Source organism: Hydra viridissima, unplaced genomic scaffold (assembly GCF_058129835.1).
Source record: "Hydra viridissima isolate aposymbiotic clone 2 unplaced genomic scaffold, HvirCarnegie_v1 scaffold_2, whole genome shotgun sequence".
In the NCBI taxonomy this organism is placed as follows: domain Eukaryota; kingdom Metazoa; phylum Cnidaria; class Hydrozoa; order Anthoathecata; family Hydridae; genus Hydra; species Hydra viridissima.
In genome coordinates, this window is record NW_028324301.1 from 8,248,805 (window position 1) to 8,265,000 (window position 16,196).

Here is a 16,196-nt window from a genome sequence, read left to right on the forward strand (position 1 = left end):
TTTTAAATTTGAATAATTACTTATTCAGTTGTAACATCTTGCTTCCCAATACGAACTTTGTGTTTTAAAATAGAATTTTTGTAAAAGAATTTTTGTTGTAGCAAATAAAGTTCTAAACAAAATTTTTAGCGAATAAAAAAAGTTTTACTAAAATCTTTACGTGGTATTTGGTTGAATGATTACTACTTCTTATAATATTTTTTCTTTTTTCTATTTTCTATTTTAAAAGATTAATGTATCCAAGCACAGTCACGAATCGCTTAAATAGGATAAAAAGACTTGTTTTTAACCTCAAGTACGCAAAATAAATTTCTATTACTCTCATAGTTCTTCTTATATTTGAAAAATTCCTAAAGGTCAGGTTTCAAATTTTCTTGCTTCTGAATTATAATCAATAATAGCTCAGACTCATCTCATTACCATCTTATTTAAAATCAACGAAAAACTATTAATCACTAAAAGCATTTTTAAAGTTATCTTAAATGATAAATAAAGACATGCTTAAGATTTGCAGAAAAATATGCAAACTTAACTTTTAACACAGAAAAGTGACCGTTTCATTCTAGATTAAATATTTAAAAGGTCTGGCAATAAGCTCCGAACAATTCGTCAACTTCGTATATTACAACTTTTTTTTTTTTAATGCATCGGAGATTTATTTCCGAAAATAATTTACTGCAAAGAATAAGGTAGTAACTTACCTTACTCGTGAAATCAATGTAGATAGGTTGACAAAAAAGCGTTCTTTAGTCACAGTTAATTATTGTTAAACAAGCTCCTCTGTTTCTGAATTAGCTATCATTTTACCAAAGATTTTAAAAATATATTAGCTACAATCTATGATTTATAAAATAAATATTTTTAAACAATAAGTCCTATAATTTTTAGCGAGAACCGCATGTAAAGGTGGAATATTAGGCGAATGACAAAGTTAAAATATAGACTGCAAACTTGTGTCACACTTTTTTGATTTTAGTAGATTATTTTCCACTTTTAATAATGCAATATTCATTCAATAACTGAACTAAATCAATCTCATTATTTTAAAGCTCATAGCAGCTTTGGTTATGTAAAAGCAAAAGTCTCTTATGTTTATAAAATAAGTTAAAACAAAAATTAAAAGCCGTCTTGTCAAGTATTCTTTGAGAGAAAGAATGATTCAATGATAATCATTTCTTAATAGTTTACACCAGTTGGTGTAAGAACTGGGAATTTAGAAAAAACAATACTACTAGTACAGTAGTCGATGAACTGCGGTCCTTCAGCTACTTCAATAGACGATGAGAACTGATTTTTTTTTTTAATTTAATTTTACTAATTTTAGATTGTTGTTCAAAAAAAACTTGGCTCTTAAAAGATTTCTAAATTGTTACGTTGCTAATATTCGGCTCTCAAAAGATTTCTAAATTGTTACGTTGCTAATATTCGGCTCTGATAGATAATTTGTCGACCACTGTACAGTGTGAGAAAAATAGCTGTTATATACAACAATATTTTTAACCGTTTTTTTTTTTTTTTTTAAATTCATAAATTTGAACTTATGATTTTTGTGTAAACCCTGTAAATAAATACACCAGGTATTTGGGTAATTCTCCGACGCCTTATGTGTCTCGCGAAGTAAGCTTAATTATATTAGTTTTAATTACATAAAATCCGCCCATTATATCACTTTTAGAGATATAAAAAGAATTTATTTCCTTTTCTGTTTGTTAATTAAACATAAAGAAGAATTGTTTAGCAAGAGCTTATGAAGTTTTAAACAGTCTTCTTAGAAAACTTTGTCATGTAATGAGACCCATAATGATATCAATAAAGGATGATTAGATTTTTTATAATTTAAAAAATGTTTGATGATAAGAGGTTTTATATTTAAAAAAACTTTGATGAATCGAAATTATGTGTATCCCAGATGTTCAGTTTTTAATGCTGTTTTTTTTTTCTTTTTAATGGTTTGAGACACTGTTGTTAATGTATCTTAAATACTCTTTTTAAAATTCTTTCCAACGATTTTCGTTTAGAAAATCTTCAATGGAGCGAATGGTCGAGATTAAGCGCATGTTCAGTAACGTGTGGTAATGGTTTTAGATATCAACATCGAGAATGCACTGTTGTGGATTCAAACACAAATAATACACAAAGTTTATGTCAAGGATACGCAGAAATGAAAATACCGTGCGTTTTGCTGGCATGTCCAAAAGGTAACTAAACAACTCAAAATTTTAGTGTTAATTCCGTTCAGCAAGTGTTGCTTATCTCATTTGTTTTTATTTTCTTGTAAAAGCCACACGCCATTTACTAATACAACTAAAATCCAACTAAAAGGCCACCGATTTTAATTTTCTCTTTCAAATTTAGTGCCAATCTAAATATTTAAAAATAGTTATGCTGAGATCTAAGAAATTTTCATTATTAGAGCTTAGAAACGTTATTTCTAATTTGTCATTTATCGAGAAAAAAAAAAAAAAAAAAAAAAAATCTAACGTATCATGTTTGAAGAATTCTCATGAAACAGAAACTATAAAAACTCCAACTGAAAATTGTCAGGCTGCATCAGCCCCAAAAAAATATTTACTAAATACAAATAATGGAAAAGTAATACAATATTTCTAAATAATACTGTACAAATCTAATCTTTTAGTGGAAAAATGTAATTGCGGTTGCAGATTAAAAGAAAAAAGAGGAAGAATTGTTTCTACTTTGTCCTACGATAAACCTATCGACTGCTATTGGAGCATTGAGACAGGCTATGGCACTCAAATCAAAATAACAATTCTTGACTTGAAATTACCCTATGGCTTTTTACTTTTAACCGGTAACAATAATTTCTATCATAAAATTATGTTACCAAAAGAAAAACAAAATAATCTACCTTTAACCGTGATAACTTTGGGCAACTTGGTGAATATATCATTACATGACAACTTAGGAACAGCAAATGACGAAATAAGGTTTTTAGCAGAGTATGAAGAAAATTTAGGTAAAAAGAATTTTTTTTTAAACACCTGTTGTCTCATTTATTAAAAGTGTAGAAATTTTATAAGTTTAAAGTAAGAATAATTCTTTGTATGTTTTACAGAGTCTTTCCAAAAGTCACCGCAAAAAGATATATCCAATTTAAATATACCGGCGATCTCTGGGATTACCGCATGTGTCTCCATTATTCTTATTGCTTCATGTATAATTGGATATAAAAAATACATAAAGACTTCTGAGTCAAAAGACATAAAATTAAATAAGGAAGAAGAGGTTGATAAGTATTCCTCTACTTCAAGCTCGAATCGATCATCTCGGAACAAACCACAACCGTCAACAGTTAATTCTCTTATATCGCACAAAAATGAAACATTAACGATAGAGCAACAAAAACTTTTGCAATCTAATATTCAGAGAGGCTATCCTGAGGGCGGCGAACTGTATACACATCAACCGAACTACATTATACAGCCATATTGGGCACAAGGTCATGTAAATGGAAACGAAAATTATGTGATTCATTCACAGAGCGGATCAAATTACGTTTTGATTCCTGGACCTTTAAATGGTCCTCCAAAAGTTTAATCAAAAACAGATTTGTCAAACATGAAGTAAAGTGGTGAAAAACGACAAAGATATAAAGAGTATTTATATAAAAGAAAAACGAAAAAACTGCTAGAAAATAATTAAAGACTTCGAAGAATGAAATATTACTAGTGGTATTCAAACTTAAGTGACAAGTTTTACAAGAGAAAAACATACCAACAGAGAACACATTATGAAAAAAGTAATTTAAAAGTTATTCTTTGAAAATTGACCTTTATAGAGATTTTAAAGCAATTGCTTGTCACCTTCTAGGACAATTTCAGTAATAAGCGAGCATTTTTAATTTCGAATTAATAAAGGATTTTCTTTCTGCTATTTATCAAATATTTGAACGATTAAGCTCAAGAAAATCAATACTAAAATGAACTGCAAAGAAAACAACCATAAAAATCTAAAAGAAAGTTGTAATCCATTGAGAAACTATATTACAAAAGTAAAATTGTAGAACTTCTAAAATACATTTGAGATCTTTCATATAAGATGCAATATTGAAATTATCTCTCTCAAAGGTTTTTCAAAGCTAAACTATCTCCGAGCTCTTTGTTTTCTTTTGACCTGAAAAAAGACATTGTAAAGTAAAAATAAGAATAGAAAACTTGCTTTAAAACGAGGTTATAAAGCCTTACCAACAGTTTGCCAGCTTTGTCAACAGGTATAATTTTTTCAGAAGTTTTCGTCGAGTCGTCGTTATTGCTTAACAAATGAGGCATCTAAAATAAAAAGAGTTAAAAAAATGCTCTACTAAAGTTTACCTATCAAATTCTCACCAAACTCAGTGTTTCAAAAACGAAAATTTAACCATTTAAACATAAAAACCACTTTCAGAACCTCTTCCGCTACTTCCTTATCAATCTCACTTGTTTCAAATCTATAATACAAAACAGAAGATAATTGAGATGCATTACTATTTTTTTTAATTCAACTAGATGCAGGATCCAATCAGTAAGCATTTACTCACCTTTTTGACGTACTAATCCGAACATTAGTAGTTTTTAGGGGAGAGGACCTCAACGGGTAATTTTTTAAACTAAATAAGTTAAAAAAGTTTGAAACTAATTAAGATTTAAAACTAAAGACAGCAACTAAAGTAGAAATAAAATGTATGAATAATTGCTAGTAAAATGTGTTCAAATGTCTTTCATTTTAAAACTCACTTGGATAGCAACCGCTTGTCTTGGCGTCCAAATTTATTTTGTTTTCTTTTTTCTTTTTCAACGTCCTTATTATCAGTGGACTCGTTATCATTATTAACACCTTTTTTTATTTGAATAAAAGAGTCTAATTTTGATTGTGTTTTTTTTAACTGAGCTTGTTTAGCACTTTTTGTTTTCGGTATATCTGTGTCTGAGAGAGTTACGGAAGAATTACTGTTAGGTGTATCTCTTATATTCATTTTTGGGCTTTTTAACGGAGATCGTTTTTGCGGACTAGGAGAAAGTGCTTTGTTTTTTTCTAGATTACGGACTATACTTTTGGCATTTTTAGCTCTTTGACTGATCTCAACAGGTGTTTTTAATTCTTTGTCTTTTGGTATAAAACGAGATTTTTTATTAGGTGTTCGGTTTTCAGTTTCACTATCCAACGCAGCACGTTTAGAATATGTTGCCAATGATCGTTTAGTCGTTTGCTCTTCAAACTTTTCCCTGTAAAAAACCCAATTTTGATTATACATTAAAAAAAAAGAAAAAGAAAAGGAAAAACCATGATGAATAAGCCACTACCTAAAAAGTCAACATTTACATCACTTTGGACAACGTTTCTTTTATATATACAAAAACAATATTGTACATATTTTTTTAAACTTTTGTTGTTGTTGTTGTTGTTTTTTTTGGAAAACCAAATAAAGAATATATAAAGAATATTTAATTTTTATGGTAATAGCATTTCCAGAAGATAAAGTATACAGAAAGTAGTTATGTCAGACAATAAAACTTTGTTTCGACACTTAAGTGTTCTTTTTATAATAGAACAATGAAATAAAAAGCCAAAGTCTGGGTTACCACTAAAAAAAGTAGAGCAATTATGAGGTAAATCTAGAGATATGTTCAAAATAAATGAACCTAATGCTCAGACCCACAATCGAAGCAAAGACAATTATGTCTATTAACTTTAATACCAATTCTTCGAGGTGGTCAAGAGTAGATCAGGAAACTTTCTTTTCCCACCCAAAAAAAACATTCCATGGCCACTAATAGTAGCAATTCTTTTTTTGTCAGTGTGAGTGTGTGAAAGTTGAAACCTCATATGTAAGAAATATTAGAAAATATATTAAAATCTTGAAAACGTTAAAACCATTTCCCAAAATTAACTTTAATCCAATCGGGTTGATATTTTTATTATGCTCTAATGTTTATATATTCCAAAGTGAGCAAAAATGATCTGAGAAAAAAGTATATCTTGGTAATGGCTTGATTCTCAAGAGCTTGACAAAAACGTGAAGTCACATTTGTTAAGTGATAAAAAAAAAAAATACCAAAAAAAAAACAAAAACATAATACTTACTGTTTTATTTTGTTTGGCACAACTTTAGTATCAGCATCTAACATAGTTTTATTTTTCTATGCAAATATAAATTTTTCTTTTAATATGAAATTATAAAGTTAGCTGTATTTAGTGGTTGAACCTCTTAACATTATCAGCAACAACAAAAAAAAACAAACAAACAATAATATACCTTAGGAGATAGAACAAAATCTTTTGGTAAATACAGTTTCGTATTGTTTAAGTTCTAATATAAGAAATAATAAAAAAAAACAAAACCCAATAAGGAAATGCATTTTTAAAAAATAAGCCTACAAGCAATTTCCTATTTTATTCAAACATCACATGTAATACAAAAGTTGTAAGGAACTATATTTATTTTAACAGTTTTAACAAAAATCAATCTTTCGACAACAGTCAATTTCTTTTCTAGAAAACATTTAGTAACACTAATTTAAATGGTCTTACACTTGAATTATATAATAATAGAACTTACCTTATCAGCAATAAACAGCTTTTTAGGTAAAACAAGATTGCCAGGAAAATCTTTAAGAGTGAATGTGTGACACTAAAAATTGGAAATAATAATATAACAAAAACGACAACAACACTAACATCATATTATACCAATGCTTTACATTTTCTTATTTAAAATCTTTTGAAGCCTTTATCTATCTTATGAGTTAGGATCAGAAAGATTTATCTATCTTATGAGTTAGGATCAGAAAGATAGTTAAAAATATAAAGATAATATAAAATCTAATTTGCACAAAAACAAACAAAAAAAAAGTAACAAAAAACTCACTTTAGTCATAATACAGTGTATGGCCAAATCACATACAGTATATAGTTTCTAAAAAATAAATTTCTGTATACTTTAAAATGTATTTCAACAAAAATTTCAAATTAAACTTCCTGTCTTGTTAACCTGATGAATTTCTTTTAAATGTATAAATAAAGATCTTGAAGTACCTCATTTACAAGATTATTGTCAGGTTCTTGATTATCTTTAGTTTGTTTAATGTTTTCCAATAACTTTTTGAGGAAGCTATAATTTTCTGCTTTTAATCCCATGATAGGCTCCAAGAAGAACCACAGATACCTTTCCACATCAAGTTAAGAATAAAAATTGAAGGTAATAAATCAATTAAATCTAAGCTCAATTTTTAGACATTATTTTAGTTAGAATTTCTTTTTTAGTTTGAAAACAAATATACAAATATATATCACTTTTTTGTTTTCTGTAGTGCATTCATATCTGTAGGATTGAAATCTGGGTGGTGAGCTAACAAATGAACAACATATGGAAGACAGTACTCAGGTAGAACATTGTATGGACGAGCTATAAAAACAATTAAAAAATCAGCAGAATTAGTTTAACAGAAAGAATCTTAGAGACATACAAACCATAAAGAGAAAAAGAATTAACCTGCTGCAACAGAATGTAATCGACTATATTCACGCCTTGTTTGAGCATTTCTTGATATCATATGATAAACCTATGAATAAAAGAATAGTCCCAAAAAAAAGGAACAAAATCTTATTTTCCAGTTTGTATAATTTAATGCTATTTTGAAAACAATGCAAAACAAATACCTTTAGTCGCCTTTCTTTTGAAGGATCAGTTGCAGCCAAAGAAAAGAATGCTAAATAATCAAGAGGCAGCTGCATTTTATCTAAAGCTTGATGCAACTTCGTTGTAAACTTTTCTCGAACTTTGTAGCATGAATCCTGATGTAAATTTGAATATACACAAATATAATTACTTTCAAAATTCTCAAAAAAAAATTATGTTTTTTGGAAATCCTAACCACAAAGCTGTAGCACAATAGAAAACGTAATGATTTACAAGAATAAAAAAGGAGAATGTCACCTGGATTACAAAAGACAGCTGCTGGTACTGCTGAAGTGTTATCACATCAACATAATTTACATTTTGTACAATTTTTAAAATAGCCAACCCTGCTGCAAGGCGCAAACGAGATCGATTTGCAGCACTTATAAACAAAAAAACTTTCATACAAACTCTTGTTTTAAACTGTTTTTAGAATATGCTAAATAATGAAACTTTACAAAAAATATTACTAGATTATAAAAAAAATAGTAACCACACTATTGATAAACATACCTGATTTTTTTATTCCCTGTTAAATCTCCTTCATTAACTAATATTGCAGAAAGGAGTCTAAAAACTGGAATAGCCTGGCTACTATGATTATGTCTGAGCCCCAGTAACCAATTAGTAAGAAGTTTAATACCTTTAATCTACCAAGAAAAAAAAAATCTTTTAGATGAAAACTTTGTGATAAGAATCATAAATAATCAAATAAAATAATATCCTTCAAAAAAAAAATCTTTAAGTAAAAAATACAAAGAATATCACTTAGCAGAAAATACAAAAATGTAATGAGTGCAACCTTGCTAAGAGTTTCTTGTGAAACCAAGCTATCAGATTGCCATTCATCATCACTTTCTTGAGAGTTACTTGTATCCTCCTAATCATTAAATCAAATAAAAAACACAAATCATGCTAATGTGCATTCTAATCATCATTAATAATGTAGCTTCTAAAATATCTTTAACAATGTGCAATCTAATACATCATTAAAAAAAGAGTATTACCCGATCAGTAATTAAGAGCTGCTTTACAATAAAATCATTGATAACTATCTTCTGTTTAATTTCAAAAATAGTAGGTGCCAGGATTGCAATTTCACCGAGTGCAGAAAGTACTGTTTGAAGTTGACTACTGTCTACATCAAAGTTTAACTTTTCAAGAAGATTCTAAAAAAAAACAATTCTCTAACTTAAGAGGCAAATATATATATATATATATATATATATATATATAGATATATATATATATATAGATATATATATTGTTTTAGTTACTATTAAAGAAACATAAAAAACTTAACAATATCAACCTTGAATATTCTCTCCATTACAATAGATGGATCATTTAGCATAGTGTCCAAACAACGCAAAGACAACTTAGCTTGCCTACATAACCCTTGAATAACAAGTTTGCTAAGAACTGGTTGATAGCATCTAAGAAAAAGAAGTAGACAAAAATTAATTAAATATGGAAAATCCATGTGTGAAGAAATGAAGTTAGTACCCTTAGTAGCTTTTGATGTGAACTTAATCAATAAATAAAAAATCACATATACCAAATTAATATAAAGTAACCAAAAAATTAAAAAAAAACAAAAATGATATTATATACTAAGAAAATAGCTGACTCACGAGCACAATGTCTTATCAACAGCTTCTAATTCAGCAATAACATAGTTCAAAGCCTCTAATGTCAATTCCACTAAATTAAATATATATAATCTTAAAGTTTCAAAAAACATATGAATCTTAATCCACCAGCCTTTCCCCTCTTTAAGCATGTTACTTATATTTCATGCCTTTAAATTCTTTTCATCACTTTACTATAAAACATAAAACTACAAAAAAGCTAAAAAACATTTTAAGCCATAGGAAAAGTTTTTAAATTAACATTTAATTGATAGTTCTAAAATAAAATTTACATTTTTTTAAAAAATATTTTTGAATAAAACATTGGATTGCTATTAACTTACCAACTTTTGAATCATTATGTTTGATGAACAAGAGCAAGAACTCATAACATTGTTTACTTTGAAAAACAGCAGGTTGAGTGCTTGCTATACACTACAAAAAAATTCAATATCATTATTTCACAAAAATATTATCATTATACATTATTTTTATAATTAATATAAAATCTAACCAATGAGATTCAAAACAAACAAAAAAAACATAACAAAGTTGAACTGATTCTTCAAAATTGTTAATGCTGATTTAGCCAAAAAAACAAAATCATATATTAAAAAAGCTCTAACAGTAATTTTAAAAAAAGTAATACTTTAACTAGCTTTAGCCCATTTTTTCCTTTCCCTAGCAGAACCTCCTCTGAATCTTCTTTATCAGGATCATTATCATTGTTTATGCCATCAATAAGTAGTTTAATTTCTTTTAAAAGTATTGTGAAACTTGGCATATCAACAATTAGCGAACAGATACGATCAAGCAAACCTTTTACAGTGTCAATTATAGCACTTTTTGAAGTTAGTTTTTTGAGAATTTCTGTTACTGATTTCATTTTTTTTGGACATTCCTGTTTAAAATCAACACATAATGTGAATAATTGATACAAATTATCATCATTACAAATCTGTAGTAGCTTCTTCAGATGATCTTGTGTGCGAACAGGATCTGGTAAACATCCTTTTTTAAAATAAGAAAATATTTATTTTTCTAAGGCTTTATAATCTTAAATATTTTGATTTAGCAAACCTAGTAGTTTCAAATGATTTAGTACATGACTAAACATAATCTCTATGAGTGAACCATTTGATTGAACCATGATTCTCTATGAGTGAACCATGATTCTCTATGAGTGAACCATTTGAACACATTTACTTTATCTAGGCTGCTATTTGACATTTATGCTACATTTCCGTGTAAATTATGCTACATTTCTGTAGCCCAGATCTAAAACTATTTGACTACAAATTATGGTCTGTCTTAGAGGGTATGACTTGCTCAACATTCAAATACCAACTCTCTAAAACATATTCTTGTCTGAGCAGTGGACAATTTCCCCATGCATAATGTGCATGCTAGAATTAATAACTGGGCAAACCAACTTTGCTTATGCTAGAAAGAAAATGGTGGCCGCTTCAAATAATCTGTTTTTCAATTTGCAGCTATAGAATGACTCAATAAATTAAAAAAAAAACTTTTAAAATAACTTTTGTTTTTTTCATTTTATAAGTAAAAAATCATGTACCAAACACATTTGAGATTACTAGATATACACTATAAACAATTATTATCAGATGTTAACAACAAATGCTATATTCAGTATATGCAGAAGCACCTCCAGTAGAATTATGGAATATTTTTAGGAAGCTAGAGGTAATTTTAGCAAACATGTTAAGAAAATTCCAGAAAAGACTTATGGACATCTTACTTGCTAGAGCCACAATTTTGCTGTGTAGTTTTTTTTCTTTACTATCTTCCTATAAAAAAATTATAATTTTTTAAAATGAATAATTAATTTAGTATTAATATAACAATTTTTTTTGCTAAAATAAATTTTGAACCAATACAAGTTACCAATACTAATAATAAGGGCTTACTTCTTCACTCTTGAATAATTCTAAGAGTGCACTGAACTCAGAACTTACTCTATAAAGTCAATTAAAAATAATTCAGAATGCATATATAAATAAAAGAATCATATTTTAAATTCTAAAGTTTAATTTACTAATTCCATACAGTTGTGTGTTATTTATGATTAACATATCATTAACTTGTGGATTTAGTAGCAAACAGAAATTTTTATTTTTAGTAAATTTAAAAATTGGTGAATTAGTAGCAATTAGAAACACAAACTAACCTTGCTCTATGCTTCATCATGCTATCAAACATGCTAAAGAACAAATATTTACAAATTTTTTTTGACTTCAAAACATTTAATTGAATTTTATTGGTAAAATAACCATAAAATGGCTGATTAATTTTCAAAATCTTTAAAATGCTTTAAAAAGTAATATATAAAACAATACTTCATTGATGTTTCATCTAACGAAAGGTAGATTGTAAGCAGCCTTTTCATTCGACTCTCTGCATCAAGAGACACTGGTATTAAACAACCATGAAAAACTCTTTCTATGCAAAGCCTGTAAATAAAAATTTTGTTAAAAAAAAAATTTTTTTAGGTTGCAGATGCTATATAGCTGTCTTATCACATTGTCTAATTTATATTTCCAATAAAGCTGCAACTCTTCTTACACATTACAAATATATGAGAAGAATGTAAGTAGCAGTCTAAAATTCAAAATTCTTTATCTTTTATAAAAGTTACACCATTAAAATCTGGGACCATTAAAACATACTTTTCTAAATTGTAGAATTGTGGGTCAACTTTTACAGAGAGATGAGACCAAGCATAGACAATTTTTTAAAGTTGTTTATTTAACGCTTATAGAGTTTCTATTCATATTTTTGTGTTTAAATAAAACTTCATACTCATGTTTAATATTTTGGTACATTTTGCAGATCAGATTTATAAAAAGTAATTCACCATAAAAAGAATCTGTTCAACAGTTTCTGAGTTTTAAACTGGAAAAATACCTAGTGAGATTTTTAAGCTCATGTTAGCCAATCTGGTATCTATAAAACATTAAAATGCCTCAGAGAAACTGGATCTGTTCTGCCAAAGGTAAAAACCACTCGTAATTGAAAAAACAGAACACCTAGAAGAAATCCAAAAAGAAGTATAGAAAAGGATTTATGGCCTCTTTCTCCACATATAAATCCAATGGATTTCACTATTATTATGGAAAGCATAGCTGAAATCTAAATTAAGGCATTGCTGGGACAAAACTTCACCAAAAATCATTTAAAATTTCACCAGAAGGCAAGCGGTAAAAGCTAAAGGAGATTACATCAAAAATTAACTTTTATATTTGTATAGCTATGTACTTTATTGTTGCAAAAAATTAAATAATGCTTCCTTATTTTTGCAAAGTTATTTAAATAAGAACTTCTCCACACTTGGTATGATTATTCTGTACAAAATCATGTCATGCATATGAATTCTGATATATGATTATGAAAATAAATTAAAAAAGAAAAAACACCTTTGGACATTGCTTTTTTTATAAATCTTTTTTTTTGATAACACAATATTTTAAATGATGTGGTTAGCATTATATTTAGTGAAATCTTGAACTGAATATTAATTTACCTATCTTCAATGCTGTCTTGAACATAAAGATGCAAGATGCTAGAAGGAACCCATGATAAATCTTTTTTACATTGAACATTTTTACTAAAACAAAATTTTAAAAAAAGTTATTCAAAAGTTTATAGTAAAAATTATATTATTATAAGGGATTATAATACCAGCAGTACCTAGTCCACTATAACTGCAGTCCACTGATAACAAGCTTTTGAAGTATAAAACAAAAACTTTTTAAAAAAAAGGAAAAAGGAATTCAAGGTTTTTAGATGGGTTAATTATTTTTGAAACAAAGTTGATTCATATAATTATGTATGAGAAAGTTTCCTATGTTTACCAATTATATACAAATGTAATAATAAATCTTATAGTTTATTCATTAAATTAACTCAAATAAAATAAATTTTTGTTTTGTATATACGCTACCAACCAAAAGTTTAGAACCACCTCAATTTTCGTATAAATTTGCATATACACAGCAATTTATTCAAACTAATTAAAGGCAATCCTTATTTTATTGCAAATTAAAGACTTTTTACATAACTCATTATTTAAAAAAAAACTCATGTTGAAGCTAAATAAGTATTCATTAATAACACTATAAAGTTAAATAATCATTACTGTACTATATAAATAAATCATTTTTTATGCATGTTAGTTTTTCATTTTTTATCTTATTTCTTTATCATGGTGGTGGTTTAGTTATGGTCTAGGGATGTTATTCATCAAGTGGGACAGGTGAGCTAACAAGGATCCATGACATATTAAAGATGGAGGATTACAAAGATATTCTGAAGAATAATACAAATCCATCAGGGTAACATTTAATTGGAAAAGGCTTTGTTCTACAACAGGTAAAGGATTCCATACTGCAAAAGTATGTGGAGAATAGAAAGAAAAGAAAGAATCGGAGGGGTTGCTACAAATTATGCTATGGCTGTCTCAATCTTGGATTTAAACCCCTTCAAATTGCAGAATTTCTTTGATAAAATACAATTTAGTAGCCACTATCTAATTTATAAACATGTATTTTTGTACAAATCGAAATAGATTTTTATTACTAATTTATTCAATCTGTTATTATCTGTAATTTACTCACAAAATGCCTTTGAAATTTCAAATTGTTTTATGAAAAAATACAAGAAAAGGAATACTTTTAAGTAGTTCCAATTTTTTTGGAAAAATATTTGCAGCATAGATTTATAGTTATTTCAAAGAAGACTTACTGTATAGTTATATTACCTTTATACATAACATGTATATTTAAATGAAAAGATAAGCATACACATTTTTTTTTTATTGTTATTCAATAATTTAATGTCAACAAACAAAAAATACCTGCTATACACAATTTTATACAACTTTCCAAGAGATGTTATGGCTTCCCTACGCACTAACCACTTAAAAACAAGTTATTTTGTTAAGTTATTCAGAAAGGTGCTGATATAAAAATGCATCAAAATGTCTTAGAGTTGAGTACCTTTTTATCTCTAGTTCTTCCTTTTACAGCATCTATTAGCTAAAAGAAGAAAGGAGTTTGGCAAAAGAGAAAAATAGAAAAAAGAACAAAGACACAATAACAACTTGACATGAAAGTAACATTTATCTTATTAATTAGATAAGCTTGATATGAAAGTAATGCTCATTTATTTTCATTTAGCTGTAAATATGTAATAAATATGTAAGTTTAGAAATTAAACTATTAAATATAAAGCAACACAATTGAATTGAACATATCAAAAGGGAAACTATTTTAATTACATTAAGTAAAAGCCATTAAGTCTAGAGAATGTGAGATGTTTCTTAACCATTTATTGTGTAGTGAAAGATGATGAAAGTGTAAATGAGATGTGATACAAAAGCAAGAGAAAAGAAAGAAATTTTTGTATGAAAATTTTAGTTCGAAAAAAACTTTACCTGGGATTGTATCAAAGAAAAATTTTCTCCAGCAGCTTCACAAATAATAACCACAGTTTCAGAACGAACTTTTTCATCTGGATCCAATATTCTCTGAAGTAATTGTTCTAAATGATAATTAATACCTTAAACAAAAACCTTTAACTTTTAAAAAGTTTTAAAAAAGTTACTGAAAGTATATTTTAAACTGAAAACCAAATAAAATATAGCATATAATAATGTATATTTAATAAAGATTGTGCTCACAATAATGACAAGAAAAAAGAATAAAAAATAAACACCTGTTACATCAGCAACATATTTTTCAGTAGATGACAGCAAGAACTGTTTTGACATTTGAATACACTCCACACGTATATCAAGAGAAACATCAACAAATCTGAAAAAAAAAAAAAAAAAAGCACAAATACCCTAAATTCCACTAAAAAAATTGAACATTTTATTTGTGTTTTTGATAAAATTTTGAAATTCTTAAAAGTAGTTTAGCAAATTAAAATTGGATATACCTTCCTAAATAAGACTTCCATAAAGTTTTGTTGTTCTCAGATAGGTAAGCACCATCATACTCAAACAATCTACGCAACAGCTTCACTGCTTCTAACCTTTCAGACTCATCAGATCCCTAAAATAATAAAATACCTAATCTATTGATTTTAGCAATGTATTTACAACTATGATAAGAACATATGATAAATGAAAGATATAACTTAATTGTAGTATAACTTCATATTTTTATTTAAAAAAAACATTCTAACCTGAAGCTTAAAATCCAATTGAGGGAGAACATAAAGTAAAACATTTTTGTTGATTTTGTATAACTCATATAAAAGATCATATAACTTTCCTGACATCTGAGATCCTGGTGAAGGCCCAAGTACCAGAGTATTATTGAAAAACTAGAAAAGATAAAAATTTCATTAATCATGATGATGATGATGATGATGATGATGATGATGATGATGATGATGATGATGATGATGATGATCATCATCATCATCATAATCAACATGATGATGATCATGATGATCATGATCATCATCATGATGATTATCATCATCATGATAGTCATCATTATCATGATGATGAACATCATCATCATCATGATCATCATGATCATAATGATGATGATCATCATCATGATCATGATGATGATCATCATCATGATCATGATGATGATAATTATCATGATCATGATGATAATGATCATCATGATCATCATTATGATGATGATGATCATGATGATACCATCATGATGATTACCATGATCATCATTATTACCATGATCATCATAATAATCATCATCATCAGCAGCAGTAATTTCAAAAAACTGCTTACAAGTTGAACATAGGGTTCAAGAGCAGATGAGCATCGGTCAATTAAATCACAAGCAAGTTGATAAGCTTCTGATTTTTTACTCTAAAAGCAAAATTCAAACTAA

General features: G+C 27.5%; 2 protein-coding genes across 8 annotated transcripts in view; one reads left to right on the plus strand and one right to left on the minus strand.

Moving 5' to 3' along the window:
• LOC149891755 (uncharacterized) overlaps positions 1-3,877 on the plus strand; it is a 37,802-nt gene extending 33,925 nt beyond the window's left edge. For both annotated transcript variants that reach the window (XM_090077661.1, XM_090077662.1), the window contains 3 exons: positions 2,019-2,198; positions 2,639-2,977; positions 3,077-3,877. In XM_090077661.1, coding sequence (XP_089933787.1) covers positions 2,019-2,198; positions 2,639-2,977; positions 3,077-3,558 — 1,001 coding nt within the window. In that variant the 3' untranslated portion in view covers positions 3,559-3,877. The remainder of the gene's footprint in view (positions 1-2,018; positions 2,199-2,638; positions 2,978-3,076) is intronic.
• A 92-nt stretch (positions 3,878-3,969) lies between these two features.
• The window catches only part of LOC145185992 (sister chromatid cohesion protein PDS5 homolog B-like), a 17,091-nt gene continuing 4,864 nt past the window's right edge, over positions 3,970-16,196 (minus strand). For 3 of the 6 annotated variants that reach the window (XM_090077655.1, XM_090077654.1, XM_090077653.1), the window contains exons 7-39: positions 16,094-16,174; positions 15,514-15,654; positions 15,265-15,380; positions 15,040-15,137; positions 14,759-14,865; positions 14,322-14,360; positions 14,180-14,241; positions 12,848-12,931; positions 11,664-11,777; positions 11,495-11,527; positions 11,235-11,283; positions 11,066-11,114; positions 9,956-10,317; positions 9,651-9,741; positions 9,310-9,379; positions 8,988-9,111; positions 8,683-8,844; positions 8,478-8,555; positions 8,189-8,325; positions 7,934-8,057; positions 7,657-7,791; positions 7,490-7,559; positions 7,291-7,402; positions 7,033-7,162; positions 6,866-6,913; positions 6,557-6,628; positions 6,254-6,307; positions 6,082-6,137; positions 4,734-5,222; positions 4,538-4,606; positions 4,408-4,447; positions 4,206-4,289; positions 3,970-4,134 (exon numbers count right to left, since the gene is read on the minus strand). In XM_090077655.1, coding sequence (XP_089933781.1) covers positions 4,105-4,134; positions 4,206-4,289; positions 4,408-4,447; positions 4,538-4,606; positions 4,734-5,222; positions 6,082-6,137; positions 6,254-6,307; positions 6,557-6,628; positions 6,866-6,913; positions 7,033-7,162; positions 7,291-7,402; positions 7,490-7,559; positions 7,657-7,791; positions 7,934-8,057; positions 8,189-8,325; positions 8,478-8,555; positions 8,683-8,844; positions 8,988-9,111; positions 9,310-9,379; positions 9,651-9,741; positions 9,956-10,317; positions 11,066-11,114; positions 11,235-11,283; positions 11,495-11,527; positions 11,664-11,777; positions 12,848-12,931; positions 14,180-14,241; positions 14,322-14,360; positions 14,759-14,865; positions 15,040-15,137; positions 15,265-15,380; positions 15,514-15,654; positions 16,094-16,174 — 3,510 coding nt within the window. In that variant the 3' untranslated portion in view covers positions 3,970-4,104. Of the gene's footprint in view, positions 4,135-4,205; positions 4,290-4,378; positions 4,448-4,537; positions 4,607-4,733; positions 5,223-6,081; positions 6,138-6,253; positions 6,308-6,556; positions 6,629-6,865; positions 6,914-7,032; positions 7,163-7,290; positions 7,403-7,489; positions 7,560-7,656; positions 7,792-7,933; positions 8,058-8,188; positions 8,326-8,477; positions 8,556-8,682; positions 8,845-8,987; positions 9,112-9,309; positions 9,380-9,650; positions 9,742-9,955; positions 10,318-11,065; positions 11,115-11,234; positions 11,284-11,494; positions 11,528-11,663; positions 11,778-12,847; positions 12,932-14,179; positions 14,242-14,321; positions 14,361-14,758; positions 14,866-15,039; positions 15,138-15,264; positions 15,381-15,513; positions 15,655-16,093; positions 16,175-16,196 lie in introns of those variants that run through there. The other 3 variants (XM_090077658.1, XM_090077657.1, XM_090077656.1) reach the window with 2 other exon arrangements.